Source organism: Engystomops pustulosus, chromosome 1 (assembly GCF_040894005.1).
Source record: "Engystomops pustulosus chromosome 1, aEngPut4.maternal, whole genome shotgun sequence".
NCBI lineage: Eukaryota > Metazoa > Chordata > Amphibia > Anura > Leptodactylidae > Engystomops > Engystomops pustulosus.
The window spans coordinates 33,284,897-33,303,373 of NC_092411.1; the positions used below are offsets into that span (position 1 = coordinate 33,284,897).

At 39.3% G+C, this 18,477-nt stretch overlaps 1 protein-coding gene across 3 annotated transcripts in view; it reads left to right on the forward strand.

The window, feature by feature from the left end:
- The window catches only part of ERBIN (erbb2 interacting protein), a 136,683-nt gene that overhangs the window by 108,265 nt on the left and 9,941 nt on the right, over positions 1-18,477 (forward strand). For all 3 annotated transcript variants that reach the window (XM_072137357.1, XM_072137376.1, XM_072137366.1), the window contains 11 exons: positions 1,791-1,863; positions 2,451-2,580; positions 3,081-3,196; positions 4,617-4,686; positions 6,220-6,319; positions 9,361-9,482; positions 10,154-10,321; positions 11,675-11,857; positions 12,926-13,040; positions 14,002-14,185; positions 15,078-16,587. In XM_072137357.1, the coding sequence (XP_071993458.1) occupies positions 1,791-1,863; positions 2,451-2,580; positions 3,081-3,196; positions 4,617-4,686; positions 6,220-6,319; positions 9,361-9,482; positions 10,154-10,321; positions 11,675-11,857; positions 12,926-13,040; positions 14,002-14,185; positions 15,078-16,587 (2,771 nt within the window). The remainder of the gene's footprint in view (positions 1-1,790; positions 1,864-2,450; positions 2,581-3,080; positions 3,197-4,616; positions 4,687-6,219; positions 6,320-9,360; positions 9,483-10,153; positions 10,322-11,674; positions 11,858-12,925; positions 13,041-14,001; positions 14,186-15,077; positions 16,588-18,477) is intronic.

Genomic DNA, 18,477 nt, shown 5'->3' on the forward strand with positions numbered 1-18,477 from the left:
CCCTCTGCTTCCTCAGCACTCCCTCCTCCCACCGCCTGCTGCAATCTTACAGCTGCAAAAGAAATTTTAAAATGCAGTGGGCGGCAGGAAGTGTGTTACCAGAGCCCCTCTGCACTATAGCTTCACAGGCTTTTACACTGTGCAAGAGCATGCCCCCCCCCCTGCCTGATGTGATTTCATACAGTGGGAGGGAAGATGTTCTCCTGCATGGAGTAACATTCTGTGAAGCCTGGTACCACATGAGCCCTTCTGGCTCATTAGCATAATTTTAAAAGTGATTTTAGAAAGGAGGCGGCCATGGATAACAAATATAAGAAGATTAACACACCACCCTCCCACTGTGTGCTAAAACTTGTTCTTTTGTTGTGAGATTAAGAAAGCAGAGGGGGTGGGTGAGACAGTGTAACAGCCTGTGAAGCTAGTTGAGGATGTTAAAAGAGCGGAGGGGCCTTCTGGCTCATTAGCATTCTATGGATGAGAAATTTAAGATTACCACAATCTTATAGAGTGCCTATGAGTGCTCTAAGTTTGTTGTTAATTTTGATGATAGATTTCCTTTAGAAAGTTGTCCAGGAATGGAAAATATGGCTACTTTCTTCCAAAACAGCTCCACACCAGACCATGCGTGGTATTGCAGTTTATCAGTTTAGCTGCAATTCCGGCCCAAACCAAGGTCCGGTGTTTTTGGAAGAAGGATGATTCTCATATCCTTGATACCCTTATGGCTTGTAGTACGTAGGACTCGTAGGAATAAAAATTCTGTTCCTCTTGCATCCATCTGCTCCAATTTGTAATAGTCTTTACAATTCTTGTGCACGTCATTAACAAAAACATATCACATCTCCGGTACAAAGACCATTATAAATTTAATTTACTAAAAACAGACACAGAAACAGATGCAAAAATGCCTTTAGGGAAGCGCTGTTTTCAAGTAATTGTTTTATTTTGAAGGATGTGTTTTTAAAATGGTATAAAAAAATTATTGGAATTCACTTCGATCAATCAATTCTAAGTGGTCGAAATAAAAAAAAAATCTTTAAAAAATACTAGTCTTCAAAAACTTGTTCACACACCTAGTACAGTGGTACATGGTGACCCTGTTATGTGTTACTGACCCATCTTCATTCTATGTGCTGAATGTTTGGTGTCCCCATGTTATTACTATACTTGCATATAGAAACTATAACGTGTGGATATATGGAGGCGTAGAGTATGGCTGCACAACTATTACCGTCATATGACCTAGGTCTGTAATATCGCCATCTGTAACATATTTACTAAGATGGAGATATTGCGTTTCTTGTTTTGTTAGTTCTACATTAATACTGTTTCTCTCAATATATATATATATATATATATATAAATATGTTTGTATATATATACAAACACACATACACACACATATATATATACATAAACACACACACATATAAATATATACACACGCACACACACATATACACATATATATACACACGCACACACACATATACACATATACATGCACACACACATATACACATATACATGCACACGCACACACACATATACACATATACATACACACGCACACACACATACACATATACATACATACACACACACACACACAGCATATACACATATACATACACACACACACACACACAGCATATACACATATACATACACATACACATGTACATACACACACGCACACATACATATACACATATACATACATACACATATACATACACACAGGAAAAAGAACATCCAACAAGTCTCTATTCTTTATTTTTTCACTCTAGGTGCACTGAAGAAATTAACAACTCTGAAAGTAGATGAGAACCAGCTCATGTATTTACCAGACACAGTTGGGGGGTAAGTTTGGACTACCTTAATAAAAACTTTTCCATAAATAGGCCCCGAATAGCTCTTTATTTATCGCCCCTTGAGTTCTCAGCTATAGTTTTAAGTAGACTAACATACTATTCATATGATCTCTTTCCCATAAAGCAAAATGGTGTAGGGCCAGGACGAACGTGGATCCTACCACTCCACTCAATTGTGTGGCAGGGTCATAAATGGCCAACCACAGCACTAGGCTTTCCCTGGCACTTCCGTTCACTGCCTATAGGAGTGCTAGAGACAGCTTAGATAACTTTGCTCGGCAATTTCTGACACTCCTTTAGATAGAGCAGCAGGATGGATTCTAGACCTGCAGCTACAACCATAAGTGACAACTAGACCTGTGTTCTCCAAACTGCCGGTGGTCCCTTCCGCCGTGCCTGCCCGACTGGCGCCAAGTTCTATGCAACATGCTAAAAAAAATTGTGTTTATAGGAGCTTCTGATTACTTCTCTTATAAGACTAATACCTAAGAAATCATACAGAACTAGAAGTTTCTATATTCACTTTCTAAAACTTATCTACTTTATTATTTAAATGGCGACATCTTCTCCCCCCAGGCTGGTTTCCCTTGAAGAGCTGGATTGCAGTTTCAATGAGATTGAAGCTTTACCTTCCTCTATCGGGCAATTTTCTCAGATACGGACGTTTGCTGCTGATCATAACTTCTTAACACAGCTTCCCCCAGAGGTGCAATGACTGTTTTATTCATCATGCAATGTGTGAATTGCTTTAGAATCAATTTCAGGAGAACTGTAAGCGAGTAAACAGCGACTTTCTAAGGGTTCTTCGCTTGCAGCTCTTCTTCGTTTTCACACAGATTAATCAGTTGTGTCTGGCAGGATTCCTCTTCTACCGTAACAGTCTCTTTGTAATTTTTAATGATTGTTATTTGGTTAGAAAAGTGACTGGTTTATCTTCTGTATGTGGGTGTGAGAAAGGCTTCGGATGAGGCCGAAACGTAGCAACTTGGGAATAAAAACCACTTGATTTTTCCCACAATACTGGAGTGCCGCCTATTTTTCTATTATATATATATATATAAAATATGTGTGTGTATGTATATTGTGTTTGTGTATATATTTTGGAATCTTTTGAAGTCATTATGAAGTGAGAATGTTACATTGCACACATTAGTATTTATATTTGCTGCGCTATTCATTAACATATATCTTTTTCTAATTGAATAGATTGGAAACTGGAGAAATGCCACCGTGATGTTCCTACATTCTAATAAATTGGAGTTTCTCCCGGAGGAGATGGGTGACATGCAGAAGCTGAAGGTTATCAACTTGAGTGACAACAAGTGAGTTACAGCCTTTTATCGATTTACCTACAGTTTGTAGGGACTGATAACAAATGTCTTTAGTACATGTATGGTGGATTATTGAAGACTGTAGTGGATTATGTTCTAATAGGGGAGGCTTGGGCATCAACTCGGGCCCAAGACTTCAAGGGGGGCGGGGGATGCCCATCACTCAAACCATCACCCTAGTTTTATACTGCCCTGTAGAGATAATTGAGAGGGACCTCTAGCCATCAATTCTCATACATTTGTTCCCCACATGTATACAAGATCCCTTTCAGGAGCTAAAGGTCCTCCAATGCTCCTCAAACTGCAGAACTGAAAGTGGACATTGGAGACCTATCTTTCTTTTCAAACTTGAACTTGATTTGTCACTTGATTCTGGTACCATATCTAGGAAGTAAATGTAATGCCCATGGCCTGCATATCTTTATGTGCCCCAGGTAATAGAAAAACATAAAATATACTTTGAGCACTGATCGCTTTACAAATCTACATTTAACAAATAAGGTTTAGGTGCTTTTCTATATCCTCATGCCTTGTGACAGTAATGATGACTACACTGCATTAAGTATGTAAACAAGTGAAATAAAAAAAAACATAAAAAACACAAGCCCTCTCCATATGAACATCATAGAGTGGGGAAGTGGCATTGTCTTTATTGTGATAGAGGCCATTGGACCATCTCGGGCTCCACGGCCTAGTAGCATCTGCTGTCTCTGCACTCCATATAGATATGTTTTGGTTTCCTTGATGTTCTTTGCTTCTTGGAGATCTAAGAATGAAGAATTTTGAGAGAAATCTATATACAGTGAAAACTCACCAGAAAGTTGTCTCTTTGAAAAGGCCTCTCTCTTATTCAAGCCCAATTTCCTTACTATTTCTAGTATTTATTATAAATGACGGCCACCCTACAACACAACTGGTTTTAATGTAATTTTGAGATGATCATCTCTAAGAGTTCAGTGCTTTACAGCAGAAAGTGTAATGTATTGTCACCATTAACCATCTTGGACCTCATGCACATGACCGTGTACCGGGAACCGGCCACACAAACTGCAGCCAAGCTCATGGCCACCAAAAAAGGCCTATAGTGAATGGTCACGTTGTGTTGAGAATACAGTGTCTCGCTGCACCGTGCAGTCACACCGCAAAAGATAGACTATATTCCTGTCCATATTTCGGTGCTTGCCAATCCAATCTCGACTTGGTCGAAACATGTTGCGAAAGGTTTCGCCACATAGCCGTCTGCATGAGGCCTCAGCTCTTGCATCGGAAGTACAGTAATTACTGGAGTCATTTGCTTGAACTCTGGTCTGTTTACTACAAAACCGAAGTTATCATAACTCCTATTACAAGTATTTTACTCAATAATAAATGTCTTTCTCAACTTTATTCAATTTTTTGTTTGAATCCACAGACTGAAGAACTTGCCCTTTAACTTCACCAGACTGCAGCAGCTCTCGGCAATGTGGCTGTCAGATAATCAGGTGGGGGTTACACTTTTCCTGGAAATGACCTTTTCCCTCTGTGCTTTGTCTGTGTCCCCAGCGTGTAATGAAATCTAAAAGACAGGACTCTGGGAGAGAGGGGAGCGCTGTGTGTGTGGTTGGAATGCATTGTGTGCCGTAACAGGAGGAGGTTTAGCACTTTTGCACATGAGAGCACAATCCTGGCTCTGTTCTCCATACGTTATCTTCTATCATCCGCTCTACCCTTTTTCCTCGCGTATTTGTTTTAATACTCTCGGCATCACTTCTCTGCGAGGAAAGATTTATCATCGCTTTCACACCTTCCAAATAATGACATAATACAGGCAGGTCCGGGTGTGTGATAAATCCGAGCCACGTTGTAGTTGTTGATTTGCATCAATTTTTGATCATTATTAACGGATTTGGTTGAAATATTGGGGACATTTACTAAAGGTCCGAACAGCGCATTTTCGTGGGGTTTCCCAACTTTTTATCGTTTTGCCCTGAATTGCCCCGGGTTTTTGGCACAGGCGATCGGATTTTGGTGCATCGGCGCTGGCTTGCATGTGACACAAATCGGGGGGAGTGGACGCCGGACAACCCAACTGATTCGGACAAACCGCGGAATTCAAAAACTAAATTGTGTCGCAAGATCAGCACTCGCATGCACCGGGAAGAGGTAGGCGGAGCTGAGCGGGGGAAGCGACGGGTGCAGGAAATCGGGCGCATGAGCTATGTGAATTGCGAAAGATCCGAATCATTGTCGGTTAACGCAAGGCCGGGATCACGACGGGACGGGTAAGTAAATGTGCCCCATTATGTCAAGTGCAATTTATTTTAATTTATTACAAGTGTCTGAAGTAAAGCTGTTCTAGTTTCCCATGGAAACCAATCAGAGCTCAGCTTTATTTTATAAACAGCTGTGGGAAAATGAAAGCTGACCTCTGATTGGTTGCCATGAGCTACTACAACATTTCTGCTCTCAGACGCTTCTGATAAATCTCCCCCATTAACTTTATGAGCAAAGTGTTTGTTGTAATCATCTGAAGACACAAATTAATATTTTACTAAGAGTTTTACATGGATGTAGTCCAGGTTCTATAAGGCGCTTTTTACATCTGTACCATAATACCTGATATAAAGAGCCAGTGCCCGGTCTGTTACCTGCCGATGCATCAATGGTCCATTGAGGTCCATCAAGTTGTCTGTGACTCCATCTACATCATAGGCACTATCTGATATTGTAGTGAAATCACTAAAGACATGGGGAGTAAGGAGCGGGGAGCAAAAGGTTGGTTAATATTTTGGGGTGTCTTTTGGGATGGAAACATACCTCATCTTTTTATCTTATAACTGACCAACCAGTTTATTATGCTGCTCCACAGGTATAGGTCCATCCTAATAGTAGCCCATATGGCATAAGGAATGCTGAATAAATACACCAGACTCTTTGTTTGAGTCCAGTGTATTCAGGAGGATACATAAACATACATACACTTAACATTAATACCATTTAATTATCAATACCACAATGTTTTTTTTCTTTTTCAGTCCAAGCCACTCATTCCGCTGCAGAAGGAGTCTGATCCGGACACAAAGAAAACGGTCCTGACCAACTATATGTTCCCACAGCAACCCAGGACTGATGATAGTAAGGAGCATTATTTTCTTCTGTTTTCATACTCGTTATTGCAATCGCTCAATTTACATTTGGATTAAACCTTCACTCCAAATCAGAAAATGTATCTGTATTAAATTCCATATTATAATCTTTAAAGGAACTGTCCACTTCAAAAAATCTCACCCCAAAATGTCTCCATGCTAGGTTTAACCGTTATCAGTTATCTATAGATAAACCTGTTCAGTTTCCCTACAGCGCTACCACAGGTGTAATAGTACATTACATAGTTCACATTAAAACTTGACTCTCCATGTAATGCTAAAATATATTGGCTCCTCCAAAAGCGATAAATGTTCTTTGTAGACGTCCTCTGGCCTGTGTAATAGATGGTTATCCAGAAACGGCTTACTGAGTAATTATTTTTATAAAATTCTTTAAAATTCCACACTGATGTCACCAGATTTGACCCCATTAAGCCAGTATGATATGTCCTTTCTAGAATTCCCTTTATTATGTAAAATAAAAAAAAATAACTTCCTAAGTATTATGCAAATGAGCAGAGAAGAGTCATATTTTGTCATTTTTAAAGGGCCTCAGGGGGGGCGGGTTTCACTTGAGTCGCACCCATCTTCGGTTCTATAGAACCTAGAAACCTTGGTGTCATATTAAAGATTTTTTAGATTGCAGGTTACTGGCAGCTATAGGACTGGAGCTACAGGCAATTAAAAAAAGAGGCAAGATCTGGAGCTTTATCTGCAGCTCATATTTTCCACTATGTCTTTAACTGCCTTTATCTCCGTTTCTGTACCTAATGCCATGTGAAAGATGAGATTCTTATCTTTAATTCGACACCAAAAGCATATGTATAGGTGCTATAGAACCGAAGATGCCTCATCCCTGCCGCCTCTAAACTTGACTCATCTCAGGCAAAATATGACTCATTTTCACATGATTTTGGGAGATTTTTTTTTTTATAGCTAAATGGGTTAAATTTCATGTAAGAGAGAGAGATTTGTAGAAAGGAAATATTATAGCCTACCTGTTGAGGGTAGAAGGTAAATGAAGTAAAGGGGAATTTCTATCAGGATATTGATTACTGGATTGATTTCCTGTAATTTGCCATATTAAATTAATAGTTAATTAATAGTTATAGCTCTTAAAATCTGTCCCATCGCCCCACACTCAATTCCAAACATACGTTGTTTACAGACTTTTATGGCACATCTTGTGGATATGTGGAACAGAATATTCCAGGTAGAATTCCCCTTTAGAGTACAAAAGTGTTAAAAAAAAAATTCACTTGCAGCATAACTGTGCCGTTTTACACATTTGTATGCTCAGAAAAGTGTTAAAGGGACCTACACATGACACATTTTTTTTATACATTTACTCCCAAAAACACACGTAAATCTTGTTCATTGTCTGTGATTGTTGATGTGCAGTTTGGGTACAGGGCTTGGTCTTTTGTGGATGTTGTTCCATGGGCCGGACCCCATGTTCTCCAGCTGCTGGTTCCAGGTCAGTCCCAGAATTGTGCTTTGTTCTGGGATAACATTCTGCAGCACTTGATCTCCCTGCCCCACAGAAAGGAATGTTACGTGTTTACCTTGCAGATTAATCATTCCCCACCAGATGGACACAAGGCAATGGCGATCCGCCCTCTCCTCCCTAATCTGTGTTTTGACTTCACAGAACAGGTGCACACTTTCCACTGACGCTGCAGCGCTGTATATTTATACTTCCCATCATTATTTTTGTCTAAAGGGAATTTAGAGAATCTTCTACTCTTACATTTTTTTTTTTTTTTTTTTTTTTTTAATAATGAACCCTTTGTGACTGGGGGTATGGTTTGTAACTCCATCTTCAAATGTCTATTTTTGGGGGTGCAAAGGGTCACAATATTCCATATACATATGAGATATATAACAGCAAAACAAATATGAAGCAATATTTCCTTTTTTCACCACTTCAGTTTATACCAATCACAGCCTGTTAAATCACCGGGTTTTAATTTTGGAGGCCCTTGATTACAGTAGCCATGATGTGAATTGTGTGCGTTTCCCATATTCCTTTTAGAACTCTGTTTAACACAACAATATTAATACATTTATTTAGCATAAAAGAGCACCTATCCTCAAGTGCACAATCCTGATAGAAGTACCTCATGTAATTTCGGATCTGCTCCTGATCAATATGGTGTTTGTTTCTTTAAAATTAATTAACCTGTTCAAATACCATGGACCACGGAGGTTTATATGTGTGTTTACAGTCAGTCCCTGGGTTACGTACAGGATAGGTTCTTTAGGTTTGTTGAATTTGTATGTAAGTCGGAACTGTATATTTTATTATTGTAACCCCAGACAAAAAATTTTTTTGGTCTCTGTGACAATTGGATTTTAAAACTTTTGGGTTGTCTTAAGAACCAGGATTAACAATAAAGCTTAATTGCAGACACCTGTGATAACTGTTATAGCTGTTTATTGTAGCCTAAGGCTAAAATATAGTAAATTACTAACATCCAGAGGTCAGTTTGTAACTAGGTGTCGTCTGTAAGTCGGGTGTTCTTAAGTCGGGGACTGCCTGTACTTATATTAGTCAAGGGGGTGTTTTTAGATTGCACACTAAAACCTTTGTGCCATCTTTGTGATTGTATTGATCATTCTGCTCCAAATTAAAGGGTGTATTCAAGTACAATTCTCTATTTATTGTTAAACTACAGAACCTTTATCTATCTTAGGTGGGAGTAACCCCACCCAGGTATTACACTTTTTTGGTTTGTCTTTACTTGGTCATATTTCGTTGCTCTGCAGTTGCATGTATGATCAGGGCATGTACACAATTTGCTTTCTTCAAGGTCATGTAAGATTGTTGTAGAAATTGCACGTTTAAGCTCAGTCCAGATTGTCCAACAATTCCATAATATGTGCTATATGCCTGGCAAATATCTAGCGTTTTTCATATTCTGTGTTGGTGGAATTCCTTCCAATTTTTATATTCCTATTTTAGTGACTCTTTTTAAGTTTTAGAACCATCTTCCGCTGTCTTAATAAAGACTTATGTTTGTGTTGCAGTCATTTTCTCTTCAGACAATGAAAGCTTTAACCCATCTCTGTGGGAAGAGCAGAGGAAGCAGCGTGCACAGGTCGCTTTCGAATGTGATGATGACAAAGATGAGCGGGAAGTCCCAGCCCGGGTCAGTTTTCTCCAGCTATAAATTATTGAAGCGACTACCCAATGTCCATCAAATTTGTATTAATACAACATATATCTACACCTTGAATGCAAATTTTATCACCTAATATTTACACCAAAGAGTCATTTAATGATTTAAAAAAAAAAAAACTTGGTGAGATGCAGCTTGACATTCATCGTATGACCATATTCCAGAATTTGATCATCTCTTACTTGCACTGCATAGAGTTTAAAGGACAAGGTAAAACAAAGCTAAACAATGTCCACTTGTCAAGCAAGACACAAAAAGTTCAAAGCATGAAAATGTCGCTTGATAAATCCTCACTATTCCACATGTGGTGTCACATGCATTTTACACTTGGTTCAGTAGTAGCATCGTACATACTACATCCCTAGTGCCGGCCAAGCAAATACTGCTGCGGTCATACAAGGTGACACACAAGGTCAATCAGGATTTGCTAGAAATAACGACAGTCAATCTGTAACCATGATTTATTGTGTGTTTATTCTGCTTATTGGTTTTTCTTATGGGGAGACAAGGAAATCACACAAATTACCGATGACCTTGTGTCGCTTTACTGCCAGACCCTTACAATATATATTAAAGTAATTGTTTCCTAAATGTTTGGGCGGACTTGGCTAATCTATGATATTTGTTCTTACTCAATTTAGGAAGGTAATTTGAAGAGATATCCAACACCGTACCCTGATGAGTTGAAAAACATGGTGAAAACCGTACAGACCATTGTGCATCGGTTGAAAGATGAAGAGAAGGCGGAAGAAGCCAACAAAGAAATGAAGCAAAATGAAGCCCTGCACATGAAGGAGACCGGCATAAAGGTGGGGCAGAGTCTGAAAATCTGTATACAGCAATCTAATTCATCATAATTAGATAAAAGTATTGTAAATGTGTTCTTAAATTTTACTTCTCAAGCAATGACATGTTATTTATCAGTATTATAGTGTCCCCCAAAGTGAGTTCTGAGTTTTTTCCGTATGTCCCATTGACAATAATGGATAAGCCACAGGAAAACATGGCCACCTCTTCTATATTAAGTTGCAGTATGTAGTCAGAAGTAGGATGTGGGGAGCCAGCTAGAATTTTATCTGGGACTTTCACCATCCTTAACTTGGTCCTTGATGTATACATCTATCTCAGTTTACTCAAAACAAGATCTTTGTAATCCAACATATATCTGTTGGAATTTCCCCAGGGATTTTTGTTGATTTGTTGGAATTATTCACAATTAATTATTAATTTGAAAGATTTATTGATTTGGTCTTTTATTGAGTTTGCAAAGTCTCCATAGTTACTGGCACACTCCCACTTTGTTTCAGAACTATCTGATTTTATACTTAATGCATTGATATAGAAGGACAAATGTTGTTACCATTGCTTTTTCTAGACACTGTGCGGTTTAGGGAACCATTCACATGGCAGCCAGACTCTACCAGGTCTTTAATGAACATGTAGTCTTTCATTGTGCCTCTCACTTATGGGGCAAGATATTTATGTAATAAAACATGCCATGCTGTTTGAAATATATACAATTAAAAGAATGAATCTACTAACAACTATGTGATTCAGTGTAAAAATGATGTGTATATGCTGGATGTATGTATATGTGTTGTGTATATGATGTATATATATGTGATGTGTAAATGGTGCATCTGATGTATCTGCTGTGTGTGTATATTTGATGTACATTTGCTGTATGTATGAGTGATGTACATTTTCTGTATGTATATGTGATGTGTGGATGTTGTATATGTGATGTGTAGAGGGTTTATATGTGATGTATATTTGCTGTATGTGTGTATATGATGTGTATTTGCTGTATGTGTATATGTTGTATGTACATGTGATTTTGTATATGCTGTATGTATGTATATGTGATGTGTAGATGGTGTATATGTGACATATATTTGCTGTATGTGTGTGCATATGTGTATATGCTGTATGTATGTATATGTGATGTGTATATGATCTATGTGTGTATATGTAATGTGTAAATGCTCTATGTGTGTATATGTAATGTGTATATGCTCTATGGGTGTATATACTATATGTGTATGGAGTTATAGTAAGGCCATAATGGATCCATACCATAGAACACGGATACAAAATGTGGGCAGTGAATTTTTTCTGGTTTCATCATAATGACATTTTTATTTCACTTTGGATATATCTAGGTTACAGAATCTGTACCAGCAAAAACTGACGTTGATGAAAAAGAAAACAATATTGTGGGAAACTGCATTCAGAAACCATGTGAACCCGAACCCCAAAATACCACAGGAAACTCACAACCAACTAATCTCACTAAAAACCAATGGAATGCAAAAACGGTGGTCAACCATGATGAGACACTGGAGGTATGTGTATTGTGAAGGCCCACTTGGTCATGATGAGTCTGCACCCCTGGCAGGTACAATACTGTCAGGGCTTAATCATTTGGAGATCTAAATTGCGACTCATACAATGTAGAACTCCTACAATGATGGATATTGTCCTCCCACATGACCAGCCCTTGGCTGTAACTAGTTCACTGTTGTTTATGTAAATTAATATAATTGTGAGTCATTTAGGAAGAATGATATTGGATTCGGCATGTAATTAGGTGACATTTTTCCAAAAACACCTACTATTTTGTAACTAGTTGTGGAAAAGTTTTCCCGGTGTTGTTGACAGGATGATCGCTCAGCCGTGAGTCACCTACTTTACCTACATTACTAGGGAATAACGAAACATTTGATGACTTATAACACAGGCTCCTTGTAATGCGCTTTGAACTCGCCTTTCATCCCGCCTGACTGAGCACACCGCGTGCCTGAGGGCCCCTGTGTCATATTATAACGAATCCTCATCAAAGGAGAAAATAATTGTTTCATTTATTATGAAGAACGGTTTTCTGAGCTGTTTAATTGTAAATAGCAGATGTTAATAGACTTTAGACACCTTAATTTATGTCTTAGTGCTCTTATTACATTAGCGAGATTTTCTGATACTTGCGGAACCTAATTATGGCCAATGCTACGGTGTCTTCTTCTCAAACTTTTACTTCATTTCTTATGCATAGGTTTGGTAAAAAATTTAGGAAATCCACAGGTTCTAGCATTGAGGGGGCCCACATGATCCCTAGAATCGGGGTCAAGAGCCAGGATTAACAGTCTGAATGGAGGGGCAGTCAAGCGTGCACAAGTCCTCTCCGTTTATGGAACTGATAGAAAAATCTAGGGCTCCATTATTCACATTTTACAGGAAGTAGTGAAAAATGTAATTCCATTGATGGGGCCCTAAAAAATAAAAAATCGGACATAGTAAAGTAAATGTGTTTTTAGAATCTTGGCCAACCATATAGCCATATAGAGCTGATGACCTGTTTAACTGGTTCATTTCTGGTAATTCCATCTCTGACATGTGGAAACGTTTCCATGGTGCAGGAATCGGAAGACCTATCTTATGATGAGGAGATGAAGATGGCAGAAATGCGGCCGCCCCTTATAGAGACTTCCATGAATCAACCTAAAGTCGTAGCTCTGAGTAACAACAAGAAAGGTAAAAATTTGTGTCTTTTGAAATCTTAGCATTTGAATGAATTCAACTTATCTTAAAGGAAAACTACAATTACTAACTACAATTTGATTTCACACATTATGAACCAAAAATAACTTGAGAATGCTGTAGCTACACTGATGCAGAAACATATCTTGTTTAATGCCTGAGTTGAGTGGTTTTACTGAAAAAAAAAAAAATTATAACATTCAGGACCCTGGGATAGCTGAATTTCATTCAGCCTGCCGTTCATGGAGCTTCCTGAACTGTCCAGACAGAACTAATCAACCTGAGCTGGATCACTCATATACAGCAGCTGGGGGATTGTGCAGTGATTGATTTCTTCTGCCTGTCAGGCACAACAAAATGATTACATCATTCGGAACAGTGTATACTTAATGTAGGAGGAGAAGCGCCTGAGCCCCAGTACAGAGGCGATAGACTGATTATCATAATTTTATAATTGTTTTTTTAGCAAAACCACTCAGTTCAGGGATTAAACAAGATATGTTTCTGCATCAGTGTAGCTACAGCATTCTCAAGGTATGTTTGGTTCATAATGCATCAAATCAAATGGTATGTTTTCTTCAAGGCCCACTTGGGAAAAAAAGGATCTTCATCTTATTTATATTATAATATTATTATTATATATTATCTTATTTCTCATGTGTGCCTATTAAACATTGTAACCTACAGCGCTGTAGGTTACAGTACAGCTTATACATGACTCTGTTCCCAAGGGATCTATGAACTTCGAGGCTCTCATCACATAGTGGATCGTTCCCAACATAAATCGTGCACTTATCATGATGATTAATAATAAATGGCAGTGTATTACTTGGCTGTGTTACATCTCAAACGTCCCGCTTTACGCATTGAATTTGGATAAAGTTGCACTAACCTCCCGGCACTGGTGTCTTGGATGTGTGCCTGAGACTAATTGTTGTGATGTATTATATTCCAGATGATATTAAAGATGCAGACTCCCTGTCAGATGAAGTGACCCACAACAGTAATCAGAACAACAGCAACTGCTCCTCACCATCCCGCATGTCCGACTCCGTCTCGCTCAACACAGTGAGCAGCCATGACACCTCCCTGTGCTCCCCTGAAAAGGACTCCAGCAATGCCATGAGCCTGAAGTTAAGGTTTGTGTTTTGTTAAAGCCTATAACATATTGTATATTGTTCTAGTTCTATTTGACATCATACGGGTCTAAATTAGCCACAGAGCTCCTTCTCCGTATCCAACTCTGCGTACAGACCATGGGAGGACTTCGACCACAGTCATGTGTTTTGCCCACCGCTTCCTCCAAGGGAAGGAACTTTGACTTTGGATCACTAAGGATCCACCAATCACAATAACTCACTTCAGTGCCTAATGACCTCCACAAGGCACAGATCGAGAATAACTCTCTTGTAGACCTCAGTTCCCAACTTCTACTGTACCTATGAGTCATGTGACTGCTATGTGTCTGTGTTGAGGTTCTTTATTGAATTTAAGCAGATACAGGTGGTCCCTGACTTTAGGACACCCAACTTACAGACCAGCCCTAGTTACAGATGGACCTCAATGCCCACTGTGACCTCTGGTGAAGGTGTCTGGATGCTTTACTTTAGTCCCAGACTGCAATAATCAGCTGTAAGGTGTCTGTCATAAAGTTTTATTGATAATCCTTTGTCCCATGACAGCACAAAATTTGCAAAATCAGTTATCGAAATGGGGAAATTTTTCTTTTTGGAGTTACAGTTCTAAATTATACCAGTTCTGACTTTGATACAAATGAAGTTCAAACCTAAAAAACCTGTTGAAAAGTTGATCCTATTCTGTCCAATGACATGGTATTCAGTGCAGTCTAAAGCAAAGGCCAAATGTTTTGTACCTAAATTTTAGAGTTTTTGTATTTTGTACCTAAATTTTTGTATTAACGGACCGCAATGGCTTAAATAGTATAAAATGTGAAAGGGCATTGTAACCCTTCAGGAATATATAAGGCCTAAATTACACAGATGTTGGGTAAACTTTTTTTTTTTTTTTCAGACAAGAAGATGAAAACCTTAACAACATATTACATAACGGGAGCAAATTGAACCCTGTTGATGAGCGAGAGATAACTGAGATTCCATCACCAAACAGTGAAGAGGATTTAGCGCAAGAAAAGCGATTAAACAGCACCAGTGAGATGGCACAAAATCTAAACCAGATGAACATAAACAATAATCTGACATCAGAAGATGGTCGGTACTCCGACACCCTGGAGCGGTCATTGATCTCACAAGAAGTCATATCAGGAAAGGGATTTACCAACAACAATGTGAAAGAAGAGATCGAAATGCTGGAGAATAGAAAAACCTACCCGGCGCTGTGTGCTATGAACAAAGTGAATGGACTTTCCCAAGATGACCAGATGTCCCCAGATATGAGTGACCCCGTGAGGAGCGCATCAGAGGATTCAGTGCCTTCGTTCGACATGTGTGTTTCAAAAAGTACTGACGATTTGTCTCCCCAGCTCGGAGATTCAATGAGTTCTGTTGTAAAATCCCATAGTATAACCAACATTGAGACTGGTGGATTGAGGATCTACGACATCCTCAGTGACGCTGGCTCTGCACAGCCATCGTACATTGCTAAATCTGCAGCAGCAGGTAATGATGGACAAAATATTGTAAGGAGCAAATCGGCCACACTTCTGTATGATCAGCCATTGCAGGTTTTCAGTAGTTCGTCTTCCTCTTCGGATCTGGTTTCATCTGGGAAAAAAACAGTTTTTAAATTTGATTCTAACCATAACCCAGAGGGGGCATACACCATGAGGGCCCCTTCTCAGATGCCCGCTGTGCCTCAGTATAATGTTCAGTATAGTACTGGCAGTGCTTCAGCTAAAGACAATCTATGGCCTCAAAAACAAAGCACGCCAATGGACCAAGGAAGTTTACCACCTCCACGTTATCACATGTCAGATAGCATAGATAGTCCCAGCTACGCCAAACACCCTGCCAACATGAATTTTTCTAATCATAATAATGTGAGGTCCAGTAACATGTACAGTGTGCCTCAAAGAATGGGACCAAGGCATGTAGAAGCATGGGCCATGTCCCCAAACGAGAGACTACTTCAAGGAGCTGGTCGTAACACACTTCAAAGACAAGGCAGTGTCTCTTCCAATGCTTCAATGACTGTGGGTGATCCAGGACCTATCAGGAGGGTTGTTGTACCGGATGGGGACTATATGACATACAGAGAAATACATACAATGGGAAGACCTTCACACATGATGGCAGGCCCACAGAGACCCATGTCGGCTAGAACATACAGCATTGATGGGCCTAACGTACCAAGACCACAAAGTGCACGTCCTTCTGTTAATGACATTCCCGAGAGGACAATGTCTGTCAGTGATTTTAACTACTCTCGGACTAGTCCCTCCAAAAAACCAAATGCTAGGGTTAACTCTGAGCATTCTTTACTGGACTCACAAGGCAGGAGCAAAGTCCCTCATGATTGGCGGGAACAGGTCTTACGGCACATAGAAGCGAAAAAACTTGAAAAGGTAAGAATAATTATCCTTCATAGTAGGCCCCATGTATATGATCAATGGAAAATAATTCCTGTTTCAAGTTTTTTGGGGTATGGTGAGGGGACCGTGTAAGCCAGTCACTTGGAACCTCAATGATTGTGGAGAGGTCCCCAAAAACATGTTTACTGCAGTATTTCTCAGATTAACCAATTTTAAGGGGAGTTAAGTGTTGAAGGAGGTCCACCGTAAACTATTTTAATCTAAGGATATAATCCTTCGATTAAGGGGTTTCCAAGGATGAGACAAATATGGCTGCTTTGTACTAGGAAGAGCTCCATAGCGGTCCATGTGTCTAGTGTGGGGCCCTTTTTTTCTTTGGAGACAGCAATCATCTTTTTTTAGTCCTGATCAACTCCTTTAAACATTGATTGTCCTAGAGGGACATTCTTACAAGTTACCGATTTAGCTTATCTAACATGCTTTGTCTAAAATGCCTCTTCAGTGGATATTTTTTATTTATAGAAATGGCTAAAAGTGGGTATTAAAAAAATTTCTAAAAGAAGGATTATTTACTTATACCTTGTTAATCCCTTTGCAATCCCGCATCGCTCCCGTTCCAGTAATGTCTAGGTCACAAGCTAGTGACTACTTCCTGTTCCCATCTGACACACAGGATATTTTACTTAACCAAAGTGCAGTTGAGATGACTCCTCACTGCGGCCACCATTCGGCGGAGCAGTCAGCTTCTCTGTGATCAATGGGACCAGGTAGTACATGATCCGGGCAAAGCCTGAACTTAAGTGGTAGTGGATTGGTGTGTTAAGTGATGCCACTTCTGATTTGTTGTATTTGCTTTCCTAGTGTTACCGCACTACTAGGACTTTACCTTTACCTAGATGACTCCTTGTCATCTAGACTATTGTAGTACAAATCGCAAGTTATTTTATGTAGATGTGTTCTTAGTGACAATTACTTTTCAGCATAGTTGAGGTTTCTTATAGGTTTTCTTAACAAGTCTGGAAACGAGACCAACTTATCAGTGTAGGTCATATAATCTCTGCCGGTCAGCCGGTTAAATTCTTGGGCGGCCAGCCTAAAGAGAAAAGTGGATGCAATCCCATCCTCATGGTATGCGATGTAAACTGAGGAGGATTTCCACTACAAAATGATATCCCATTCCAGGTTTTACCCCACTGATTGACTAGTTCCTTCAGGTAGAGTATTAAATGTCCTTTCTAAATTCCATCTTTTATGTGAAACCTCACATTTTTACTATGACTCTTCTCATCCCATTTTCATGAGTCAAGTTTAGTACCATTTCAGAATCCCCTATCTTCTGTTCTATAGCACCTCCATACATGCTTGTTACATCATATTAAAGATAAGGATCTCGTCTTTAAGACCCCATCAAGCTAATGCTTCCCTAAACTACAGGATCTTAATCTGCAGCTTGGATTTCCATCTATATATTTTGCTGTTCTGTAGCTCACAAAGCCATAACCCTGTATGATCTGACAGATGAGTCTCTTATCTTTAATATGACACACAAACTAAGTTTCTATGTACTACAGAATGGAAGATAGCGTCTCCTGAATTGTTACTTCCCCTTAAATTTCTAAACTTGACTCCTCTCATGTGAAAATGGGGTGAGTATGTAAATGGATGAGATTTCACATAAAAGAGGGTATTTCATACACTGCCTGAGGGGGCTGTTATTTTAGTGGGGTAAAACCTGGTGACAGATTCCCTTTAAAGTCCACAGCATGTCTGCCCTGTGTATCTGCAGCCTAATTGTGTCATTAAAAATTCTGTGTATCTGTGGCTTTATGGGGGTCTTGACCCTTTTTTTCTAACATACCTTTAACGTCTGTCTTCATACTTCATGTACTTGAGGTTTGCACAGAGTTATAGGATGCTGGTGGT